The sequence below is a fragment of the Dendrobates tinctorius genome, unplaced genomic scaffold (genome assembly GCF_039654945.1).
Source record: "Dendrobates tinctorius isolate UK_male_01 unplaced genomic scaffold, ASM3965494v1 ptg000151l, whole genome shotgun sequence".
Lineage (NCBI taxonomy): Eukaryota > Metazoa > Chordata > Amphibia > Anura > Dendrobatidae > Dendrobates > Dendrobates tinctorius.
This window is the reverse complement of record NW_027361818.1, coordinates 2,598,300-2,622,298: the sequence shown is the minus strand read 5'-3', so window position 1 is coordinate 2,622,298 and position 23,999 is coordinate 2,598,300. Positions and strand designations below refer to the sequence as shown.

At 43.8% G+C, this 23,999-nt stretch overlaps 1 protein-coding gene across 1 annotated transcript; it reads right to left on the bottom strand.

The window, feature by feature from the left end:
- Positions 1 to 223: 223 nt before the first annotated feature.
- LOC141049876 (extracellular calcium-sensing receptor-like) lies at positions 224 to 16,095 on the bottom strand. Its single transcript, XM_073546716.1, has 5 exons — positions 15,841 to 16,095; positions 13,532 to 14,356; positions 3,151 to 3,378; positions 2,941 to 3,064; positions 224 to 1,137 (listed from the first exon to the last, which is right to left on the bottom strand). Exons 1-5 carry the CDS (start codon positions 16,093 to 16,095, stop codon positions 224 to 226), a joined length of 2,346 nt encoding a protein of 781 aa, XP_073402817.1.
- Between the last annotated feature and the right edge of the window lie 7,904 nt (positions 16,096 to 23,999).

Here is a 23,999-nt window from a genome sequence, read left to right as displayed (position 1 = left end):
CCCGCTCATGACCTGCTTTGTCCATCATTCATCATTATGGGGCTAATTGGACTTTGTATTGTAAACATTGCATCATATAAACCATTGATCATGTAGCCCTCAATTAATGGTGTCCATCCAGAAACATATTCCACTCATGTCAAGAACCTAATAATCTCCTTCTGATGTCTTAAAATGACTTAGAAAAAGTACCATGACCCACTATATAATGGGAAAATCCGCTCTATGTCTTCTTGGTTGTGCCTTTACCCATTAGATTCTGTCGAGTGTTCAGCTCCGGTCTAAATAATATAATATAACATTTGGGGATAAATATACAAGCTACAATCCCTGCACTGGAGGATAAAATTCCAAAAACTTCAACAGCCACCATGAACTTGCCTTGAGTGCTGAGATAGGCTGGAACAAAGGAGATCCAGACACTCAAGAAGATCAACATGGAAAACGTGATCCACTTGGCCTCATTAAAGCTGTCTGGCAACTTTCTAGCCAGGAATGCAATAAGAAAGCTGACACAAGCCAAAAATGCCATATATCCCAGCATGCACCATAAAAGGGTATCCAAACATTCATTGCATTGGAAGATGATGACTCCGGTTTTGATCTTCATATTTATTTCTGGGAATGGGGGACACTGAAGAATCCAGTAAATGCAGATAAAAATCTGGATGGAGGTGCATAGAGAAATGGCTGAGACTGGAACTTTAGGTCCCATCCATGTCCTCATGTTGCTTCCTGGTTTGGTAGCTCTAAATGCGATGACCACCATGCTGGTCTTGGCCAAGAGACATGAAACACTGAGAACAAAGATGACACCAAAGGCTCCTTGACGAAAGCGGCAAGTGAGTATTTGAGGCTCCCCAATAAAAAGTAGAGAGCACAAGAAACTCAAAGATAGACTACTGAGTAGAAGGTAGGTGAGGTCTCGATTGTTGGCTTTGACTATGGCCGTTTCTTTGTATTTGATGAACACGCATAATATGCTGACAGTGATAAGTGAGCAAATGATGGCGGTTGCAGTCAGAGTAACTCCAAGTGGTTCCAAGTAGGATAAAAACTCAATAACTTTTGGTATGCATTTGGTTTTATTTGCATTTGGCCACATTTCCTCTTGACAAGAAAAACAGTTTCTAGAATCTGGAAAACAAATGATATCAGGTAAATTAAAAAAAATAAAAACTTATATAGTAATCTGTGAGAGAACCTAACATGAAGTATCAATTTCCCTGCAGATCCACCACAGAAGAAATTAAACTCTCTTTCAGTCAATTAACTGTTCATTTTGAGTCCATCATAGTTAGCAATATCTTTTGTAGCCAATTACTGCTCTGGCTAAGGCCCCCTTAACACACCCGTTTTTCATTTCCGTATGTGGTCCGTTTTTTAAGGACCACAAATACAGATACACACCCATTGTATTCAATGGTGGTGAGCACATGTCAAGTTTTTTACACGGACCATGTGACCATGTGGAATAACCCACAGATATGTCCATTTTTTATCAGCAGCACGAACCGCAAAATGTCCCGCACATGAGCACACTGGTGACATATAGATGACATCTGTGTCATTGTAGGAGGGTGGACTGACATGTGGACCTGTCTGATGAAGAAGGAAAATGTAAAATATGCTGTGTACAATTTTTGACGGGAATGTGTATATATGTGTAAGGAAACAGCTAGAATTAGTGAGAGACGGTGTAGTGCCGGGTTTTGGCCACTAGATGGAGACATAGGATAGTGAGTAAAGGACTTAACAGCAGCTGAAGCTGGTAATCGCAGAGTCATGGTGGGCGGAGTTACGGGACTGAGGAGGGAAATTCCCATAAAAGAGGATAAAAGGAAAGAGAGTCCCAGGGTCAGAGAGAACCCAGGAAGAGACAGAGGAGAGAAGAGCTCAGGAGAAGATGGAGGAAGGAAGAGCTCAGGAAGAGACAGAGGAGAGAGAGACGGATAGTCGGGGGGTGGCCCTGACAGGACAGCTGCAGACCAAAGAACGCTGACTAAAGGATGCCTGGGGTACCGGACGGCTGGACACTGAAGGGGCTGTAAGTGTCGGAGCGGGCAGACTCGACCGAGGAAGCACTGTGGCCGTGGGCCTAATGGCAGCCATGGTGAAAGAACCCAGAGGGTCATCGCCAACAGGAGTAGGAGGAGGTGATAGGCATCTGGGCCAAGGTGCAGAAGCTGTCATATTGCTGTGGATGTCCAAGAAGACACCCAATAAAATGGACCTGATTGAACATATGTGTCACACTGAAAGCACACGAGCACACGGATATCACACAGATGTCACAAAGGTACACATGGATGTCCCACAGACATGGACCACGAATCTCAGCAGCACTGGCTGTTCCATTACCAAAATCACCAGGACATAGGAAGGAGGCCTAAAAAATAGTTGTCCACTCAAATACATCAGAATTTCCTATTAGATTTTTCACAGATGAGTTCTCAAAACTATAGTATGTAGTTCTCCAGACCAACATTTAGATGATAACAGGGTGATCACTTAAGGTTATGTGAGTCTTTTTGCAAAGTTTTTGGGGCAAAAACTCCACATTTTTGAGGATTTATGAGATTTTGAGGAATATTTGAAGAGTTTCTGCTCAGTTTCTGTTTAAAAAACTCATAGAAAAACTGTGCGCACTTACCCGAAGTCCTCCTCAAAAACTCAAAAGTCCTCAGAAGCTTAGAGGTTCTGTTCGGTTTCAGCTCTGAAAAATAATATATGGGACCAATGGAAACCAAATCTAAGCCTTATATAAATATTTCTGGAAGTTGAACATTTGGCATACACATTCAACATGGTGGGGTCCTGTGGGCACATGGCATATTGCATAATTCTCCTCAGCTATCCAGCAGCTCTAAAACAGATGATGTTATTTACAGTAGTTTGTGACAAACGGAACCTCAGCCTGACATGACGTATGACACTTACCTATCTGGTCAGAAAATTCTCCTTCTGAACATGGAACACAGTCAAAGCAGCACATCGGTTGTCCAATATGAGCGGCCTTCCGAAATCCAGGAGAGCAGCTTTCAGAGCAAACAGAGCGGGGAATCTATAGATAGAAATTATTATTCTTTTAACAGACCAGTACTTGAATCACATCCCATGTTTCAGGTCTATGTGTAGTAGATATTGTACCTCTTGTTCTCCAGAGATCCACCTAATGGCAGTGATATTGATGATGAGCGACTTCTCTTGAGAGTTACGTAAATTGTAACGCCCAACTGTCACAAAGTTAACTGATCCATCAGGGTTCCTGTGCCAATTGACCACATCATAGTCTGTTGGTGGGTTTCCGCTAGAATCAAAATACATTTCTTCTCCCATCGGATTTCTAAAATGGACATTTTTTAAGGAACGGACAATCTACATTGTATATGGATTAAAAAAAAAAATAAACCATGTAGTTAATAGTTTCTGGACACTTTACTTCACATCAGAACTTAATTTTCCTTGCAAAATCTCCCCTAAATTGGGCTCTACAAATGTGTTACGTGATAAAGGTCAAAATCATCCCCCATGAGTGACATAACATTGCTCCAAAGCTCACAGTACTCAATACTATAGTATAGACCTACATAGAAGACGGAGTATGACGCCATGGAGTCAATAAAAATAATTGGTTATAATGTCAAAAATTATTCGCTCTTTATTAATACAGGTGCATAAAAAGTGTACATTACAAAATACAATCATATGATCAGATGTCGGATATGACACTACAAAAAAAAAAAAAGTGGGCTGTGTCCCAATTTAATGATGATATTATATTGAAAGAATAAAAGGGTGCTATAATCATTACCAGACATTATCTATACAAAAGATTTGCTTAGATACTTTTGTGATTTCATTCTTCTATATTGCGCTTGTTCCGCGCTTGTATTTCCACTTGCCCCTTCTTCTGGCCAGTACTTAAAATGGCCGCTGCGTGGTTGCGCATGCGCGGCTGGTCCCGTGGTCAGTGGGCGTCTCTGAAGGCGTCAGCTCTGCCTGGGGCGGGACAATGACGTCAGGAGAGTTGTATCTCTCCTTGTCCCTCCCACAGGCAATGACGGCCGGATGTGACGCGCCGCGATCGGGGCCCGCCTCTCATGCGCTCACTTCCTCCCGCAGTGATGCTAATTTTGGACACCTGGTCTTTAGTCATTTATACCCCGCACCTCTAGCAGTACCACACATGCCCCCCGATGAAGCCTAGCGCGAAACGTGCGTAGGGGCTTTGGGGCTGGACGCTACGCACATGCACTTCTTTTATGGGTAAGCATGATCACTTTTCTACAAAATCCCCCATGCTTTTTTTGCACATAGCACTTTATTGCAAAGTATTTGTATGAATTCCCCATGCTTTGTGCTATGTACTTTATTCTGATAGCAACACTAGACGTTTAAGTGTGAGACTTTTCTGCGTGGGCACTAGTTTTCATGCATTCTCTTGGGGCTTTGAAAACTCATTTTTTTGTACTATTGCATTTACCATACATGTGTGGTGTATCCATCCCCTCTTTTTTGTAGTGTCATATCCGACATCTGATCATATGATTGTATTTTGTAATGTACACTTTTTATGCACCTGTATTAATAAAGAGCGAATAATTTTTGACATTATAACCAATTATTGTTATTGACTCCATGGCGTCATACTCCGTCTTCTATGTAGGTCTATATATTTCCAAGGGAGTTGCTTTTTTGTTCATTCCATTATGAACGTCCTTTTTTCTAGATAGGAAAAAGTACTATGTTCATTGCTATGTTGGACTATGTTAAATTGTCTATTTTTCTGTGTGTATTCACAGCTTCATCCAGCAGCATGGATTACAAGGCACGTGAAAAGATGTGGCTTTCTAAACTTGATCAGGTTTTTGGTGATGACACTAGTGTGGTTTTAAATACAAGAGTAACGGATGAATCAGTATCTAGACTCAAATACCTATGTAATAAGAAAATACGTTTGTGGTGGAATAAGGCATTCCTAGAAAGATACCTGGATAAGGGCCTGATTCCAAGAGGCCTCCGTGTACAAGTCTTTCCTTCTTTTTCTATTGAAGATGAAGCATTGAAAAAACAGTGGGAGGAATTGTCCTCGGGCTGTTCACAGGGATATATGGGGTTACTCATAAAATCCAACACAACCTCCCTTCAAGAAATTGAATTGGAGATCAATAATCTGCAGGAATCCCTTAATAGCACACTTTCCACAGAAGAATCTTCACAATTATTAAAACAGCTCGAAAATGATTTTTCAAAGTGGGAGAAGGAGATTGTGGCTTCAAAAACTAAAAAGTATCAGCGGGATCAGTTAGATTATAAGAACAATCAGGTATATCGATGGAGAAAGAAACAAATGCCAGTTCAATCCATGCCCAGAACTCATCACAATTCATTCTCGTCAGCCTCGTCTATGGACGAGGAGCCACAAAGTAGTGGCCATCGTGTTAATATTCATCAAGAAAGATTTGCTATGGGAAGACAAGGGCATTTTAGGGGTAAATCCTCTAATAAACGTAAAATGACCCCACCTCAATCACTGGAGAAAAAAACTAAATCTGGGAATGCCTTTCCACCCATTCTTTGACTAAAAATCAACTTGAGGTTTTGAGTCTGGGTCTGAATTTTGTTCCTACTAATGATTTTAACTTTTTTTCAGCCATGAAGGACATACAATTATTCCTAAGAAAAGTCTTACTACGCAAACTTCACACGAAATCGGTTGATAGTACCACCTTATGTTCGTCGGCGGAACAGGAAGCTTTGGGCATATTGGAGGAATTAGAACAGGAGGGATCACTCAACCCCTCAGGTATTTTTCCTACTTCTGTTGTGCCGAAGTCCACCACATTCCCCCCTTTTTCCCTCTGTCCATCGATCGAGATCTTCAATAAATTGGTAGTTGAGGATATAAAAGCTTTGACAAGGACACATAAGGGGGATAATTTGACAAGGGCCCACAGAGTTGCCCTAAAAGAGCTTAAATCCTTAAAGGATATTGTTATAAAATCAGCAGATAAAGGGGGGAATGTGGTCATTTGGCCAACATCAAAGTACGAAAAAGAAGCCTTTCGGCAGCTGAGAGATCGTGAATCGTATGCCATCCTCCCACATAATCCCACTAGTTCCTTCAGTGCAGCCATTTATGATATTTTGGACCTTGCCCTTTACCAGGGTATTATTCCTAAAAAGATTTTTGACGGATTGTTAGTCAAGAATCCGGTCGTTCCCACCTTCTATCTTCTGCCGAAGATACATAAGGATCCAGTGGATCCCCCTGGACGTCCGATTGTCTCTGGCATGGGAGGGCTTTGCGATCCCATTTGTAAGTTCATTGAATATTACCTTCACCCTTTAGTGGAGATGCTGCCCTCCTATGTCAGGGACACTACGGACGTCCTGAAGAAATTAGATGGTCTCCATCTTGAATCAGATATGCTGTTTGCTACGATTGATGTAGAATCTCTGTATACATGTATTGGACATAAAGATGGATTGGAAGCTGTGGGGTTCTTCCTTGACATGAGTAATTTAGACCTGGCCCTACGATCATTGATCCTAGAACTGCTCGAGTTTATTTTAACTCACAACTATTTCACCTTTAAAGACAAATTCTATCTGCAGCGACGCGGCACTGCGATGGGCGCGGCCTGTGCGCCATCTTACGCTAACCTCTTCCTGGGACACTGGGAGCGGGAGGTTTTCGGAGATGGTGCATGTGCCGCGTCCCATGTGCAGTGCTGGTATCGCTATATCGACGATGTCTTTATAATTTGGCAGGGGACCGAGTCTGGCCTCCTCGATTTCATCTGTGGTTTAAACCAAAATTGTCGTAATATTAAACTGACCCACAGGGTGGCGGCGGGTGAGATTGATTTTTTGGATATTAAGATCAAATTATGTGGGGATGGTGCAATTCAAACTGATGTATTTCGGAAGGACACGTCTGTCAACTCCTTACTACATGCATCATCTGCCCATGATATTTCAACCATTCGAGCCATTCCTGTGGGTCAGTTTTTGAGAATGAAGCGAATATGCTCCACTGATGGGATCTTTGAGGATCAGGCTCGGGACCTTGCCCAGCGGTTCAGAGATCGTGGATATAGTATGAGAAACATTAAGTCGGGCTATTCTCGTGCCAGGAGGACCCCCCGCCAACAACTCCTTGACTCTAAACAGCGTGCCAATACATCTAGAGAAAAACCACTGAGGTGCATCATGACTTACAATAATCAGTGGCACAGGATTAGAGAGATCATGGGAAAACACTGGTCTGTCTTACAAACAGACATGACATTAAAGGGAATTCTACCTGATAGACCCCTTTTGACTGCTAGAAGGGGAAGGAATTTGAAAGACTTTCTTGTGAGAAGTCATTATGTGGCTAAACCTACTAACCCTTTCGGTGCTAGGCCCCAGAGGTGGGGGTGTTACCCATGTGGCTCATGTGTGGCCTGCCAAAATATCGTTAGGGCAACCACCTTTAAGGCGGCTGATGGTAGTATGGAATACCACATTACAAATTATATCTCCTGCAGCACCACATATGTGGTGTATTATGCTGTATGTGGATGTAACCTGATCTACGTGGGCCTCACCTCTAGGGAGCTTTGTACTAGAGTTAGGGAACATGTTAGGGATATAAGGGTGGCTAAGGAGACTTTGGATATTACAACATTGAAGACTATCCCTCGGCACTTCAAGCAAGTCCATAATTGTGATCCACGGTCATTTAAAGTCAAGGGGATCGATCGAGTACACTTGGGGACTAGGGGTGGAGATTACAAGAAGATCTTAGCCCAGCTTGAGTGCCGATGGATAGTCACTTTGGGTTCTATGACACCTCATGGACTCAATGAAAAGCTATCTTTTGCCCCCTTTCTTTAGTATCAATATGTCCTTCTGGCTGTTCTATACACTTTTGTGTATAAATTGCTTTTGTTCTTGTTTTTAATTGTTGTTTTTATTCATCCTTCCTCAGTGTACAGTCAGTATGAGCTATTGGATGCTTTATGCGGGGTTACTTTTGACCGTATGTCCTCATCAAGCTCATCTGGAATTTTGGAGGAAATGGTGGATATTCAATTGCGTGGAACCTTACTTTCTTGCGCATAGGATATGTTATTGTCATTTTCTTTGCTCTCTATATAGATTTTGGAATTATATTTCAACATTGTATATTTTTTTGATTCTACAAAGTATCTCAGTGTTGTAATCTTCTGTTTAGTTTTATAATACACTAAACGAGATTTTTGATAGCATGATATATTGCACTCTTTAGATACTATGATCTACGATAGATTGACTATTATGTTTAATCTTAAGTGGGCTGTGTCCCAATTTAATGATGATATTATATTGAAAGAATAAAAGGGTGCTATAATCATTACCAGACATTATCTATACAAAAGATTTGCTTAGATACTTTTGTGATTTCATTCTTCTATATTGCGCTTGTTCCGCGCTTGTATTTCCACTTGCCCCTTCTTCTGGCCAGTACTTAAAATGGCCGCTGCGTGGTTGCGCATGCGCGGCTGGTCCCGTGGTCAGTGGGCGTCTCTGAAGGCGCCAGCTCTGCCTGGGGCGGGACAATGACGTCAGGAGAGTTGTATCTCTCCTTGTCCCTCCCACAGGCAATGACGGCCGGATGTGACGCGCCGCGATCGGGGCCCGCCTCTCATGCGCTCACTTCCTCCCGCAGTGATGCTAATTTTGGACACCTGGTCTTTAGTCATTTATACCCCGCACCTCTAGCAGTACCACACATGCCCCCCGATGAAGCCTAGCGCGAAACGTGCGTAGGGGCTTTGGGGCTGGACGCTACGCACATGCACTTCTTTTATGGGTAAGCATGATCACTTTTCTACAAAATCCCCCATGCTTTTTTTGCACATAGCACTTTATTGCAAAGTATTTGTATGAATTCCCCATGCTTTGTGCTATGTACTTTATTCTGATAGCAACACTAGACGTTTAAGTGTGAGACTTTTCTGCGTGGGCACTAGTTTTCATGCATTCTCTTGGGGCTTTGAAAACTCATTTTTTGTACTATTGCATTTACCATACATGTGTGGTGTATCCATCCCCTCTTTTTTGTAGTGTCATATCCGACATCTGATCATATGATTGTATTTTGTAATGTACACTTTTTATGCACCTGTATTAATAAAGAGCGAATAATTTTTGACATTATAACCAATTATTTTTATTGACTCCATGGCGTCATACTCCGTCTTCTATGTAGGTCTATATATTTCCAAGGGAGTTGCTTTTTTGTTCATTCCATTATGAACGTCCTTTTTTCTAGATAGGAAAAAGTACTATGTTCATTGCTATGTTGGACTATGTTAAATTGTCAATACTATAGTAGTCTAATAATATTTTATATTTTATGCCAAAAATATTACAGGTTCTCGAAAAACCATGTCTTACAAAAATCTTCAACCCTTCACTGACAAGATTATAGCTTTATAAATATTTTGAGATGTTGGCATAGAACACTTTTTCAAGCATCATTTTTAGTTTTTAATTTTATTCGAACAAAAGAAATTGCAATGAAAAATATAATGTGAGTTTGAAACTTTACATATAGGATTAAATTAAAATAGGCAATATTATAGTTTTCATCAAAAAAAGAAAAAGAAGCATTGTCTAAAATATATAACAAATTTTATTGAATTAATTTTTAAAAAAAAAAAGATATACAATAGGTGAAATATAAAGATCATGAAGATAGAAAGTGCAGACACTATGGCAATAGAAGCTTGACCCTATTGGTAAGGTGCAAAAATAGATAATAAAAAAGCCTATAAAGCGGACATCTGCTAAAGTACATGAAGCGCATATAGGGGTGGACATACAAGGGGTTGAGGAAGCCTCCTATTAGGTGTCCAAACTTATAGACAACCATACATCATGATAAGTCAGCATCATAAAAGTGAATAGCATTTATGTCAGAAAAAACAACATCATAAAAAGGTGATATAACACGTAGATCAATTAGTGCAAAATATATATAAAGAGTGCAAATGGTTAATCGTAATGAAAGCTATCTGCAAGTGCAGGGTAACAAATGAGCCCAAAGTGAAGGCAGGGAATGATGGTGTCTCATATAGAAATTATGCCGCTCATTCCATAAGAAGGCAGGTTAATAGATGGAAGCACATTACCTTAGGGTACAGGCTAGGAACCCCGATGCGTGTTTTGCGTTGGCTTTCTCGAGGCGCACCCCTCGAGAAAGCCAACATGAAACGCGCATCGGGATTCCCAGCCTGTACAGACAGCTTTCATTACCTGTAACGGTCAACGTGTGACTGGACACAGCGCCTCCAGCAGGGCGAATTTATGACACACGTGACCCTGGATACAGCGCCTCCAGCGGGGCGAATTTAAATAATACCGGAACGTGCAGCCGGATACACCGCCTCCAGCTGGCGAATTTAAGAAGTACACGTAAAACTGGATACCCCGCCTCCAGCTGGCGAAATTAAATAATAAGGAGAAACACAGGAACAATTACAGTGGTGGGCCCTGTAATAGGAAATAGGGATGTGGAGACCTCCTGAGCTCCCCTGAGGAAGCGTCCCTGCACTCCTTACGTTCCCTATACAGGCTCCGCACCTGTCGCCGCACGCGAACCTTAGGCCCTGACTCGCCCTGAACCTAGTCCCTCGCTAGGGCATTGGCCGGTGCGGAAACTAATCCCACCACTGCACTAGATCACACATAAGGAAAGTCACAAACAGGGGAAATAGAAAACTTAGCTCTCTCTGTGCAAATGCTCCAGCACAGAGTCCAGCAACCGACTGCAGCCTTCCTCCTGAATAGCTACCACCAAGTTCAGTAAGCGCTGCAAAGAACTCCCTTCAGTGACTCCTTCCACACCAGGACTCAGATTGAACTGAGCAATCTCTCCAGCTCCTTCCACCACCAAGGTTGGTTGCAAATGAACAACTATCACCAACAATGATTGAATACCCTGAGACTCATTTATAGAGCCTCACACCTGATTTATAATTACAAATTAAACCTACCACTAAAGTGCGATACCCCTCCCCACCACCGGGCAACTTAGAATGAAAGACACCACGTGTGATAATTCCAATGGCCACCGGGGGCAATCACGTCACACTTTGCACTTGACAAAGTAAAAAAAATTCACTTTGTCAAATTTAAAACTGTCAGATCATGACATTACCATTAACCATTTGCACTCTTTGCATATATTTTGCACTAATTGATCTACGTGTTATATCACCTTTTTATGATGTTGTTCTTTCTGACATAAATGCTATTCACTTTTATGATGCTGACTTATCATGATGTATGGTTCACTATAAGTTTGGACACCTAATAGGAGGCTCAACCCCTTGTATGTCCACCCCTATATGCGCTTCATGCACTTTAGCAGATGTCCGCTTTATAGGCATTTTTTATTATCTATTTTTGCACCTTACCAATAGGGTCAAGCTTGTATTGCCATAGTGTCTGTACTTTCTATCTTCATGATCTTTATATTTCACCTATCGTATATCTTTTTTAAAAAAATGAATTCAATAAAATTTGTTAGACATTTTTTGATGATTTTGATGTTTTTGGAAGCAGTCTTCCCTAGGCACTCTTTATTAGAATAGTTATTAATATTATAGTTTCGCTGGTCCTATATGGCTATGCCTGGCTAAAATATGCATTAAGCTTGTCAAAACTCCTAATCTAGATCAGAGTGCCTCACCAGATAAGCAAGGGGTACTCCAGAAGAGCAAATGGTTTACCACGAGAGATAAATGCATGTATTCAAATGGAATTGAATTTTCCTCGTATTTTCCAAAAATTGAGATGCTACAAAATATGAATTATTTTTTGGCATTCGTTCTGCATGATTTTAGTAAACTTGCGGCCATCTGACCTCACCTCTCACCTGTCCTGCTGCTCCACAGTGCATGTCACGATGGTGCGTAGTGCAGTGACGTCAGAGGCCTACTTGGCATAGAATGAACTAGGTCAATGAGTACGTGAATGATTGGAGAAAGTGAAAATAGAGTAGTGGAGTATTTGACTATGGGGTGAGACAGGTGAGTGGTGAGGTGAATATTAAGGTTTTTCCGCAAACTATGTTTACTATGCTCTGTAATCTGTAGAAACACCAAAAGCATAATATTGTGCACTTTATTTGCATCAAACAATTTTGAGGCAAATCCATTCATTTGAATTTTGGCAGATTTGATCATTTTTTACTTGCCACTAGGATCTATTCCTTATGAGGTGGTTTACAGATGCTGTGTCCTATGTGTAGTAAGAAATAACAAAAATTATAGTGTAATTAAAAATGGACAGGTACAAGTGCTGAGATATGGAGAAAAGGCCTCAGAATTGTTAAATATTCTCCAGAACCTGCTACTGTGATGCCTGCTTCTGTCAGGAAGCGCCACTGTATTCATTCTGCGGGCGGAGTCAGTGATGAAGAAGACATCAGAACCAGAAGCTAGGGGCGGCACAGGCTCTATCCAGCCACTAATATTAAGATAGCTGGGACCTGGGATCCGTAATACTGTCCAGTCTGGCAGTATGGGTCTATGTGCAGTCCAGCTGAAGTAATCAGCTCCCTGCTTCTCCAAATTGGAAGGTCCTACATCATGCTAAAGCTCACAGCATATTACTGGAGGCTGCCAAATATAGCCTTGTTCTCTAATGGTTCAGTCCTGTGTGCTCTTGTATATTTGTTTCCTGTTTTGGTCCAACAACTCCTACCAGACTTCCTCACCATCCAGCAGCTGACTCAAAGGCACCAGTCCAGGAGACCCTGTGTAAGGGTACCGTTACACTTAGCGATGCACCAGCGATCCCGACAACGATATGGATCGCTGGTGCATCGCTAAGTGGTCGCTAGTGAGCTGCCACACAGGTAGATCTCACCAGCAACATAGCAGGGGTCGGGGGTCGCTACTTACCTGTCTGACGCGGCGATCCTGACATCCTCCCGCCAGCGTCCTCGCGTTGCTCGTCGGCGCCACAGGAAGCCCAGCAGGAAGCGCCCGACGAGAAATGAACCAGGACGTTCCCGTGTGACCAGCGATGAGCAGCGGGGGAGCCGGTCGGAGGTAAGTATCAGACATAGCGATATCGCTAGCAATATCGCTGCTACGTCACAAAATTGGTGACGTTACAGCGATATTGCTAGTGATATCGCTATGTGTAACGGGGGCTTAAGTCCAGATCCCTGTAATGCGGTTAAAGAGTGAAGGCCAGGACACCCCCTGGAATCTGGTAAACATAGTGGCTTGCATTAAGTCTGTCCATGGCACCCATTTTTGAGCTGCCATGTGACCACAGAGAGAATGTACAAATTGTCTCTTCAAAGAGAAAGAGGACTAAAACTCTAGTGCCACCTATTGGGAGTAAGAATCCTAAAAGACAATATTGACCCTTTGACTAGCCTTGCCACATTACAAGAATCATCTCCTTTTATGAGCTCAAACTAAATGTTTCTGAATGTGTCTTAAAGCATTTAGTAGAGAAAAAATGTACTTTGTACCTGCCAAGGCAGTACTGTTTTTTTAATTCCGCATTTGCCATTTTGATCATGACTAGATGAGCAAAATATTAGTTCATGTAGGGCATATGCCACAGCATAGACAGCATTATACACCAAATAATGTGTCCTAAAGTCAAATTCATTAAACTCATATTCCATGCCCGTAAATCTGGTCAATTTCTCTTCTCCTGTGCACAACACAGTTCCATTATCTGTATCACTGATCTTATTTGGCCATCGACAACCGTGGGCTATCTCCCAGAAAATTTCAATGAAGATATCCTGAGGAAGTGAAGTAGAAGGCCGAAGAGCAAGTAGATATTCTTTCAACCCAGGAATCCCCATGTCATGCAAACACAGTGCAACAGTCCCCATCAGCATTTTACTAAACTTTTTGGAAGCAAGGTAGGGTGAAGTTGACCAACCTTCAGTGCCAAGCCAAATGCGCTCAATGTTTTCTTTCTCTAAAAGAAGAGTCATCAAAGGATGGATGAAAGGATCTCTGGAAAATATTATAACAACCTTAGCTGATGACTGAACAACCAAATCTGCTATGTTGTTCAATTTCTTAAGGGATGTTGTAAAACCGAATGATTCATGATATGCAAGGCACACTCCCAGTTTTTGGAGTTCCTCTTTGAGAACTTGGGAACCTACAATTCCATAGTCTTCATTCAGGGACAATAAGCCAACCCAATTCCATCCCATATAGGCAACAAGTGTAGCCAAGGCCCTGGCTTGTTTGTTGTCACTAGCACTGGTTCGGAAAAATGATGGATACAGTAGACGGTTACTCAGAGAAGCGACAGTTGCTGTATAGCTGATCTTTAGAGAAAAAAAGAAAATGAAAAAATGGGGAGCATCTGAAGAAAGAAGAATATGCTGTCATAAAACAATCAATAAACTATAGCTATGCTTTATGTAGTGAAATTAAATATTCATGGATTTATTTTTTCAAGTAAAGTTTTGGTAAAGATGTTCTACTCCAGAAAAAGAAAGTTGGTAAAATTAATGTTCAATTTCTAGTACAGGCCAAACACTATGTAGGACTAAGTTCTATTGTGGCACCCCAGGAGACCGGTTGCCACAGTGGCATTGCCTCCCTCACAGGGAGTAATGTCATGCCTGGAAGCAAGAAGGGGTCACCTTACCAGGTGTCAGTAGGAGAGAAGTCGAGCAGAACCTGGGGAGTTGAGCTGTGATTAAACTCGCCCCTGAGCTGAGCTCTAGGAATCAGATACCGTAGTCTGTTGTTGCACGGGTACTGAACTCCCGGCAGCTAAGTCCAGAGGGTAGGGGACTGCAGGTCTCCTGGCCCAATCTAATACCCAGTGACACAGCAGCATACCAGAGCCTGGAGATGACACAAAGTAGCGACACCTGTGATAGGCTCAAGTTGCCTGCCATGCGGGCAACGGTTTGTTTTTAAAATCAGAGAGAGACAGTTAGCAGCAGGAGGGTGAGCTGTTAGGCAGCAAGGGAGGAGAAAGGGAGGACAGTGCAGAAGGAAGGGCTCCGTACCAACCTGGTCAGGTGTATCCAAAATTGCTTCCAGGCTGCTCGGCTCTCCATCATGATCTGTTACCAGTGCCCCGGTCTGTACTATCAACCATCAAGTAACGGAAAAGAAAACTACAGTCCTTGTGTCCTTCAGTGATCTCTTGTGCCCTGAGTCCTGCACCACAAGGTACATGAAGCCTGACATACACAGAACCTTTAACCCTGGGGCCCCGCTCCACCTGTGGAGAGCAGAACCATCCCAGCTGCGTCACCATCAGCCCCAGCAGTCTCCTTTAGCAGCGTCGGCCATCTGTTGCCAAACACCACAAGTGGCATCACGTTTAGTGATGAGCGAGTATACTCGTTGCTCGGATCTCCCCAAGCATGCTCGGCTGGTCTCCGAGTATTATGGCGTGCTCGGAGATTTAGTTTTCATCACCTCAGCTGCATGATTTGTGACTGCTCGACAGCTTGAATACATGTGAGGAATGCCTGTTTGTTAGAGAATTCCCACATGTATTCAGCCTGTCGACAAGTTGCAAATCATGCAGCTGAGACGACGAAAACTAAATCTCCAAGCAAGCCAAAATACTCACCCAAATCACCCAAGCATGCTCGGGGAGACCCGAGCAACGATGCTACTCGCCCATCACTAGTCACGTAAAATCCCATACACATATTCCCCATTTTACGGCACAGCCAGGGCCACGGAGTCGGGTCACAGCCCCATGACTTCCCCAAAAGAACTGTCTGACTCGGTTCTGAGTACCCCACGGCCCTGGTGGGTGTGTCACTATGACTTTGCTTACCTGAGGGTACATGTATGTTCCTAACACAGTAGCCATTGCTATAGAGGATTTTGAGATAGCATCTCCAATGATAGAAAGAGGAACCTTCTGGTTGCACTGGTAGTTCAAAACTGGATTCTCCTCTCCAGACAGAGTCGAAAAAGTTCCCCAGAGAGCTTCTGAAGTCTGTGAGCATGTGTCAAACATTTGGTAGCCTAGAGAAATATTAGGGAGTAAAAACCCCATGGCATTTATCTCTTTGATGGCATAAATCATGGTGTGCATCCAGCTGTAAGAAATAGTGCTGTACCTAAGTCAAGAAAGTAGAAATGGAGAAAATCAGATTGTCAAAAATAGGTGATAGTACAGATAAATCAAATATAGATGTCAATAGTACTTCTACTCACAATGGTCTTCACATAGGTCATAGATGCATATGGAGGAATACCATTGGTGGAGTCTGGGAGTCTGTGATCTGGGACCACCATTGATTTCTGGTAAAGTAAAGCGTGATCAAACCACTGGAAGTGTGACTCAATATTCTAAGCACACCCTTAAAGTGTTTTTTGTTTAGAGAGTAGCAAATATGATGTGCAGTCTCAAAAAAATTTTTTATAAACCTCTTTCACTGTGGAAATCATTGGTGGTCTAAATCACTTTAACTGGTAGGTGTCTACTCTGTTACACAGACAACATTTGCCTGTATCAGCAGCAATCGCAGTTAGGCTCTGATCACTGCTAACCCCTGCTGCCATTGTCAGTACTCCTGTGAAGCCTAGCCATTTCATCTGAGATTGTGATTTTAACATTAATATTGCAGCACATAATACAAATGATCAATCTCAGGTTCAAATCTCTAAAGGATACAAAAAATAAAGTGGAAATTAAAAAAATAAATATATAAAAATTTGAATCACCCATTTTTTCACTTCACAATTAAAGAAAAAATATAAATTTGGTATTACCATGTCTGTGAAAGTAGAAAAATAAAGTGATCAAATGAGGTAACCCATAGAAAATAGGAAAAAATTAAACATCAAAATCACCATTTTTTGGCCTTTTGCAACTCTCCAAAAATTGTGACAATAAATGATCAAATTGTTGTAATTATTGATGTACCTCAAAATGCTACCAACTAAAACATCTCACCCCTCAAAAAGTTCAATAGACAAAGAATTGAAACTTTATGAATCTCTGAAAACGGAGACACAAACCCACTGGGTGCTTTTCTAACTTCTAAAAAAATGTCACCATTTAAATAATAATAAAAATAACATACAAACCCCCCACCCCCACCCAAAAAAAATGGCAGAATTGTATTTCCATCACACCACATTTAATTTTTTTTCCATTTTCAAGTACAATTCTCGTAAAATTAACTGAGTTATATAAAACAGTAAATCATCTAAAAAAATCAATCCCTTGATGTTAATGGAAAACTATATGAAGTATGAAAAAGGGGAGAAAACAATTTTATTTAAAAAAAAAAAATGAAAATTACCTGGTCATGAAAGGGTTAAATGATCAAATCACCAAAAATATAACCTGTCATATAAAATCTGAGTATAATTCCTCATTTCTGTACTCATGTAAAGTACTAAAGACTGACCCAAACAAAGGCCAAACGCAGGAGTGAAAATAAACCTCCAAAATATACAGAACAAAAAAACAAAAAGATATCCGCAACACTTTTGTGTTTGCTTCCATTTTTCTTGAGCAGAACTCAAAGATCTAAGACTTTTTCTATGTGAACAAATGGCCTTTTCCTGTCAAATATTGTTCACTATGTGGTGTAGTGACCACTATGTCCGCTATGGGGCGCTGTGTGGATGTCCTAGGAGAGAGGATGAATGGCAGAATCCTGAATGACCGTTATGTATCTCAAGGTGGGTGGCCTTGAGATGGAGACTTATGTGTGTGTTGATCAGCTGTGATACTGCTGAGGTGCTGGTGCAATGTGTCAGAAGTCTCCAGGTAGCTGGGCAGGACCAGTTACCTACAAACCCACCCAGGGGGTGTGTTTAAGAATGCTATTGTAAAGTGTGTATGAGTGGTTAAAGGACCTGCGATGAGGTCATAGCCATGTGACCCGGTGGGCGTGGCTATGGACCATATTAGGTGGACAGGGTAGGTCACAAGGTGTGAATGCAGGGACCTGGTTGGTCCGTTTTGGAAAGTCCCATCTGAGAGAGATGGGGCTGCCTTCTGACAGCAAGTGAACGCTGTGTTGAATGGCTGCACGTGCCTGGTAATTCCCTGGAGGGAATGGACGTCTGCAGCGTGGTGAAGCAACCATGAGTGAACCCTGACGGGTGAGATAACTGAGGCTGAAGAGCCTGTGTATGCATAACCTGTGTGACCACAGGGATTACAGAGCTGAACTGGACGCTATGCTGAATCTATGAAGTTTATGTTACTGCTATGGGTTTATGATGCCTAATAAACCGCATGGACTAAGATTGTTTTATGGAAAACCCATCCCAGATCTGGTTTTATGGCTGCTGAGTATCCCCTACTTGAATGACAGTGCTACCTTACATTACATTTTTCTAAATCTGTGTTGGTGAGCTCTTCTGCCAATCTGTGTTAGTGAGCTCTTCTCCATTGCCAAGATAGTCCGTTCACCTCACAGGTGTGGCATATCCAGATGCTGAGTAGACAGCAAGATTATTGCACAGGTGGGTCTTAGGATGGAAACAATAAAAGGTCACTCTACAAAGTGCAATTTTACAGTATTGGTAGGTTCCAGGGGGGTCAGCAAACCATTCAGTATCTGCTGTGACCACCATTTGCCTCACGCAGTGCAGCACATCTCCTTCACAAAGAGTTGTTCAGGTTGTTGATTATGGAATGCTGGTCCACTCCTCTTAGGCACTGTGCAAAGTTTCATGATATTGGCAGGAACTGGAACACGCTGTCATACACGCTGATCTAGAGCATATCAAACTGTCACGTCACCGTCGCACTCGGGGGCTGGTGTTCCTGCCTCGGCCACTGGGAGGCGCCGGAGAGTCACATCGCCATCGGAATTGGGGGCTGGTGTTCCTGCCTCGGCTGCTGGGAGGTGCTGGACTCCTTCGACTGGTGGTGCCGGCGATAGGAGGGCTATGTCCTCATGTGGTCCCGCTCCTTTGACGCATGCCTCTGTCATTGGGCATTTTAGTATCTCTCATGTGGGTGATGGTGGTGACAGAGAAGGGGCCCCTACACAGGCGTCTGGTGGGCGCAGGCTTCACTCTTCAGTCAGAGGTGAAGGGGTTGGTGCATCGCCATTTGGCCTGGTTCTGGGGGCGGTCCAGATTAGATCATCAGGCTGTGAGCCTGTGAGGGATAGTCATATCCTTCAAATACTTTGGAGCCTGTCCTGCAGGCCACCAGATATAGTCTTGGTTTCCCCAGTGTGCTATATGTGTTTATATTGCTATTGTGACTCTGGTCTTAGCCTGGATTTCTGACCCTTCTACAGCATGCCGATTTTGTACCTCTGCTGCTCTCCCAGTTTTTGACTCTGACCTTGGCCTGGCTTTTTGACCATTCTTCAGTCTGCCGATTTTGTACCTCTGCTGCCCGCCGGTTTAGATTTGGACTCCTGACTTCACTTTCGGTCCCGTTTATTAATCACTTCCTGGCGACCATCCTGCTCCGGTCCGCTGCTCTCTTAGGCAGCTACCCATTGGGCTCCACTGTAATTCCAGATCCCTGTATAGGGGTAAAGGGTCTCGGGGTTTCTCGGGGTGCTGTCTTACTTGCAGCTCAGACTCGCACCAGACGGACGTCACACAAACATGCTCAATAGGTGACATATTGGTGAGCATGCTAGCCATACAAGAATTCACACAGCCACTGAAGAGGAGTGGGGCAACATTCCACAGGCCACAATCAGCAACCTGATCAACTCTATTCTAAGAAGATGTTTTGCTTGAGGCAAATGCTGGTCACTCCAGATACTGGCTGGCTTTCTGCCCCCCTGACACCCAAATACTGTAAAACTGCACATATGAGAGTGGCCTTTTATTGTGACCGGCATAAGGCCAACCTGTGCAATAATCATACTGTCTAATTAGCATCTGGATATGCCAAACCTGTGAGGTGGATGTATTATCTCAGCAAAGGAGAAGACCTCACTAGCAGAGTTGAGCGAGCTTGTTCGGATTCGGTCGCCGAATCTGATTTTTCCATTTTCATGCCATATTTGTACCCTATCCATGTTGAATGTATGGTTGAGGATCGGTTCCTAACATATTCGGTAATTTATACTCCCATTTGCTGACGAGCGTATTCAGAACCGAATCCAAACAAATTCGCTCAACCCTACTCACTAATAGAGTTGAGCATTCCGATACTGCAAATATCGGGTATCGGGCGATATTCTCGGTATTGGAATTCCGATACTGAGTTCCGATACTTTTTGCATATCGAATACCGGAATCGGAAGTTCCCATAATGCTATGAGCCAGTTTGATTTGATTCAGCCAATGAGGAATCCTAAAAAGTGTGGGCACATCCTGTTAGGCATGTAGTCATGTTAACTAATGGCATGGCTGTGATTGGCTGCTGAAATGATGTCATGATGCACTATAAAAGCCGCCGCCGCCATTTTGGGTTCACTCTGCTGTGAATTCAGTTAGGGACAGGACGCTGCTGTTCTGACTCTGAGGGACAGTTAGAGATAGCGATTTGCTATATTGTGCTTTACCCAGGCTACTTTAGCAACCGCTGTGTGAAGCTTTCTTTTGCCTTGCAGCGCTGTTCACAGCTGTCTGCAAGGTCTGTGTGTGTGACTGCAGCTCACGCTGTAGTGTGTTCTGCAGCCACCTCTGGTTGTAGTACGCTCAGCGTGCGTCACTGCCTCATACATAGTCCTTTTTTTGTTTTATTGCTGCTCATTTTTCCTGATTTCTCCTATTAGTGTGCTTCCATCCGTATCCATCTACATTGGTTGCAAACACTATATAGGAGTAGATAGCGGAGCCTTTCTGCAGCTTTTCAGTGCTAGTGCACAGTTCTCTGTGCACTGTTCACGGCTGTCTGTGAGGTCTCTGTGTGTGAGTGCAGCTCACGCTGTAGTGTGTTCTGCAGCCACCTCTGGTTGTAGTCCGCTCAGCATGCGTCACTGCCTCATACATTGTCCTTTTTTGCTGTAGTGCTGCTTATTTTTCCTAAATTTCTCCTATTAGTGTGCTTCCATCTGTATCCAGCTAGATTGGTTGCAAACACTATATAGGAGTAGATAGAGGAGCCTTTCTGCTGGCCTGTGCCCTGCAGCCCCAGCCAGATTAGTATTAGCCTATTTCTTGGAGCCTCATCTATTGCATTGTAGGTTACCTTCCTGCATTGTAATAGCTACAAAAAGTTTTGTGATACCATCGCTTTTACATCTTTGTTCACATCCTTTTTTTTTGTGAATAAAAAACACGTAAATAAAGTTCACCAAACACTCCACTTTACAGTTGTGTGGGCCACACTAGCTCATATTAAAGTGTAGTCCACACTTTATAAAATTAGTGTTTCTTATACCTGTTAGCAGCTGTTCAGGAATAAGCACACTAAGCCCTTAGTACTTTTCTGCCTATCTTTAGCAGTCTACCAAGATGAAGAAGGCAGGGAGTAAGGCACGTGGTCGTGGGCGTGGAGTTTCAGCAGGGAGAGGACGTGGGGATTCTGTGCCTGCTGCAGACACCAGTGACTCAGCATCCCCCAGTTTTACCAGGCAACAGTCCTTTATGCACAGCTTTGTAGGAGCTCGCCGTACCCCACTGCTGCGGGAGGAACAAATTGAAGCCATTGTCGGATAGATGGCAGCTAACGCATCGACTTCAATTACTTCCACATCCTCTCAGGTCCAGAGCACTGAAGAGCAACCATCTGTGTCTTCACCACCTGCCAAATTGCCAAGGAGAGAGCCCTCGACAGGAGCCATCACAGTCTCTACTTCTGTTCTCTGAATCTGTTGGCTTGGAAAGAAGGGGCCAGCCAAGCAGCATTCAAGAATGTGAAGAAGAGGGAGTATGTAGTGATGTGCAACTGCTTTGTCTCTCTGAATCTGAAGAGGCGGGTGGACCAGTCCCTATGGTCAGCACACCACAGTACGCATCTGATGATGAGACTCAGGTGCCACTTTCTGGTGCGTACTGTGCTGGCGAGACTACCCAGGAGAAGCAGGTGTTTGAAGAGGGTAGTGTAGATGATGAGGTCCTTGACCCATCATGGCGTGAGGAACAGGAAGGTGGTGGGAGCAGCTCTGAGGAAGAGATTCCCTGAACAGCCAAAACAGGAGGGAGAGGGAGGGGGCAGACTTGGTTGTCTGTAGCCTCCACTTCGGCACCCATTAGGAGCATTCCTCTTCCAAAACCCAAAACGGGCGCTCCCAGGACTTGCAGTGCGTGGTCCTTTTTTGACACAGTTGAAGATGACATTTGCTTTGTCAAATGCAAGCTGTGTAATCAGAAAGTCAAAAGAGGGAAAATTGTCAGCAACGTCAATACCACAAATATGTGGAAACATGTGCTGACCAAGCACGTGGTGGAGTTACAAAGACACACTGAAGACGTAGGCCAACCTACAGCACCACCTACCACCTCTTCAGCTTGTGTTGTAGCCTCTTCCTCCAGCTCACACACAGCTGGTTCGGCTTCCTCACAGGATCGCCATGGAAGAACCTCTGGCACTGTTGTACAGAGACCCAGTGTAATTCCACCCACAGCACCACGTTCCCTGTCATCCTCACACTCCCAGGCCACTCTACAGCCATCGGTAGCACAGGCATGGGAGAAAAGGCGGCCATACTTGGTAAACCATCCCCGAGCACAGGCTCTGAATGCTGGCATTGCAAAACTACTGTCCCTTGAAATGCTCTCATTCAGGCTGGTGGAGACTGACACCTTCCGTAACTTCATGACATTGGCAGTCCCACAATACAACGAGCCCAGCTGCTTTTATTTCAGCAGGCAAGCCGTCCCTGCCCTGCAAAAGCATGTGGAGGGAAAAATTAAACATGCACTACTAAACGCCATCAGTAGCAAGGTCCACCTGACCACCGATGCGTGGACCAGTAACCATGGACAGGGACGATATCTTTCCCTCACTGCCCATTGGGTAAATGTTGTGGAGCCGGGTACAGATATTGAGAGTGGCGCTGTACATGTTCTGCCAACTCCAAGGATTGCAGGAATCCAGTCTGTACACATTGACTCCTCCTCATACTCCAGTTCCTCTGAATCAGCGCTGCAGGAGCCGTCACGGTCTACCTCCACATGGACCCGTGAACGCTTACCTGTTACGACCGATATGAGCACAGCCGTGGCCAAACGTCAACAGGCCGTACTGAAATTAATTTCTTTGGGGAATCGAAGCCACACAGCGCAGGAGCTCTGGAATGCCATCAAGCAGGAGAGTGACATGTGGTTTCTGCCAGCGAATCTCCAGCCAGGCTTGGTAGTGTGTGACAATGGCCGAAATCTGGTGGCAGCTCTGGGCCTAGGCAACCTCACTCACATCCCATGTCTGGCACATGTGCTCAACTTGGTTGTGCAGAGTTTTTTGAGGGACTATCCGGATCTTGATGCACTGCTGCACCAGGTCCGCATAGAGGGCGCTCACTTGCGGCGTTCCAGCACGGCAAGATCGCGCATTGCAGCTCTTCAGCGCCGATTCCGCCTTCCGGAACATCGCATCATATGTGACCTACCCACCAGGTGGAATTCAACGTTACATGTGTTGGAGCGGTTGTGTGAGCAGCAGGCAGCAGTCATGGAGTACCACCTGCATCAGGCGCAAACAAGTCGGACATCTGCCACGTTTTGCGTGCCTTCGATGATTCCAAGCGGATGGCGAGTGCAGATGATGCACTAGTCAGCATGACTGTCCCCCTTATCTGCTTGCTTCAAAAAACACTGCAAGCACTAATGGAGGAGGTTTTGGAACAGTTGGCGAATTTAGGAGTCACAAATGCCATCTGCTTCTGGACAGTCTGCACAACGTGGTTCCTCACAAAGGCCTAGGCAGGGGACACTTTGTGAGGAGGATGAGGAGGAGTCAATGGAGGAGGAAGACATCTCTCCAGAGGAGGGAGGTACACAATGCTCTAGTAGTCAGTATGTACAGCGAGGGTGAGGTGATGCAGAGCAGGCAGAGATGACGCCTCAAGCAGGGGATAGCGTTTCTTGGCCAGTTGGGAGTCT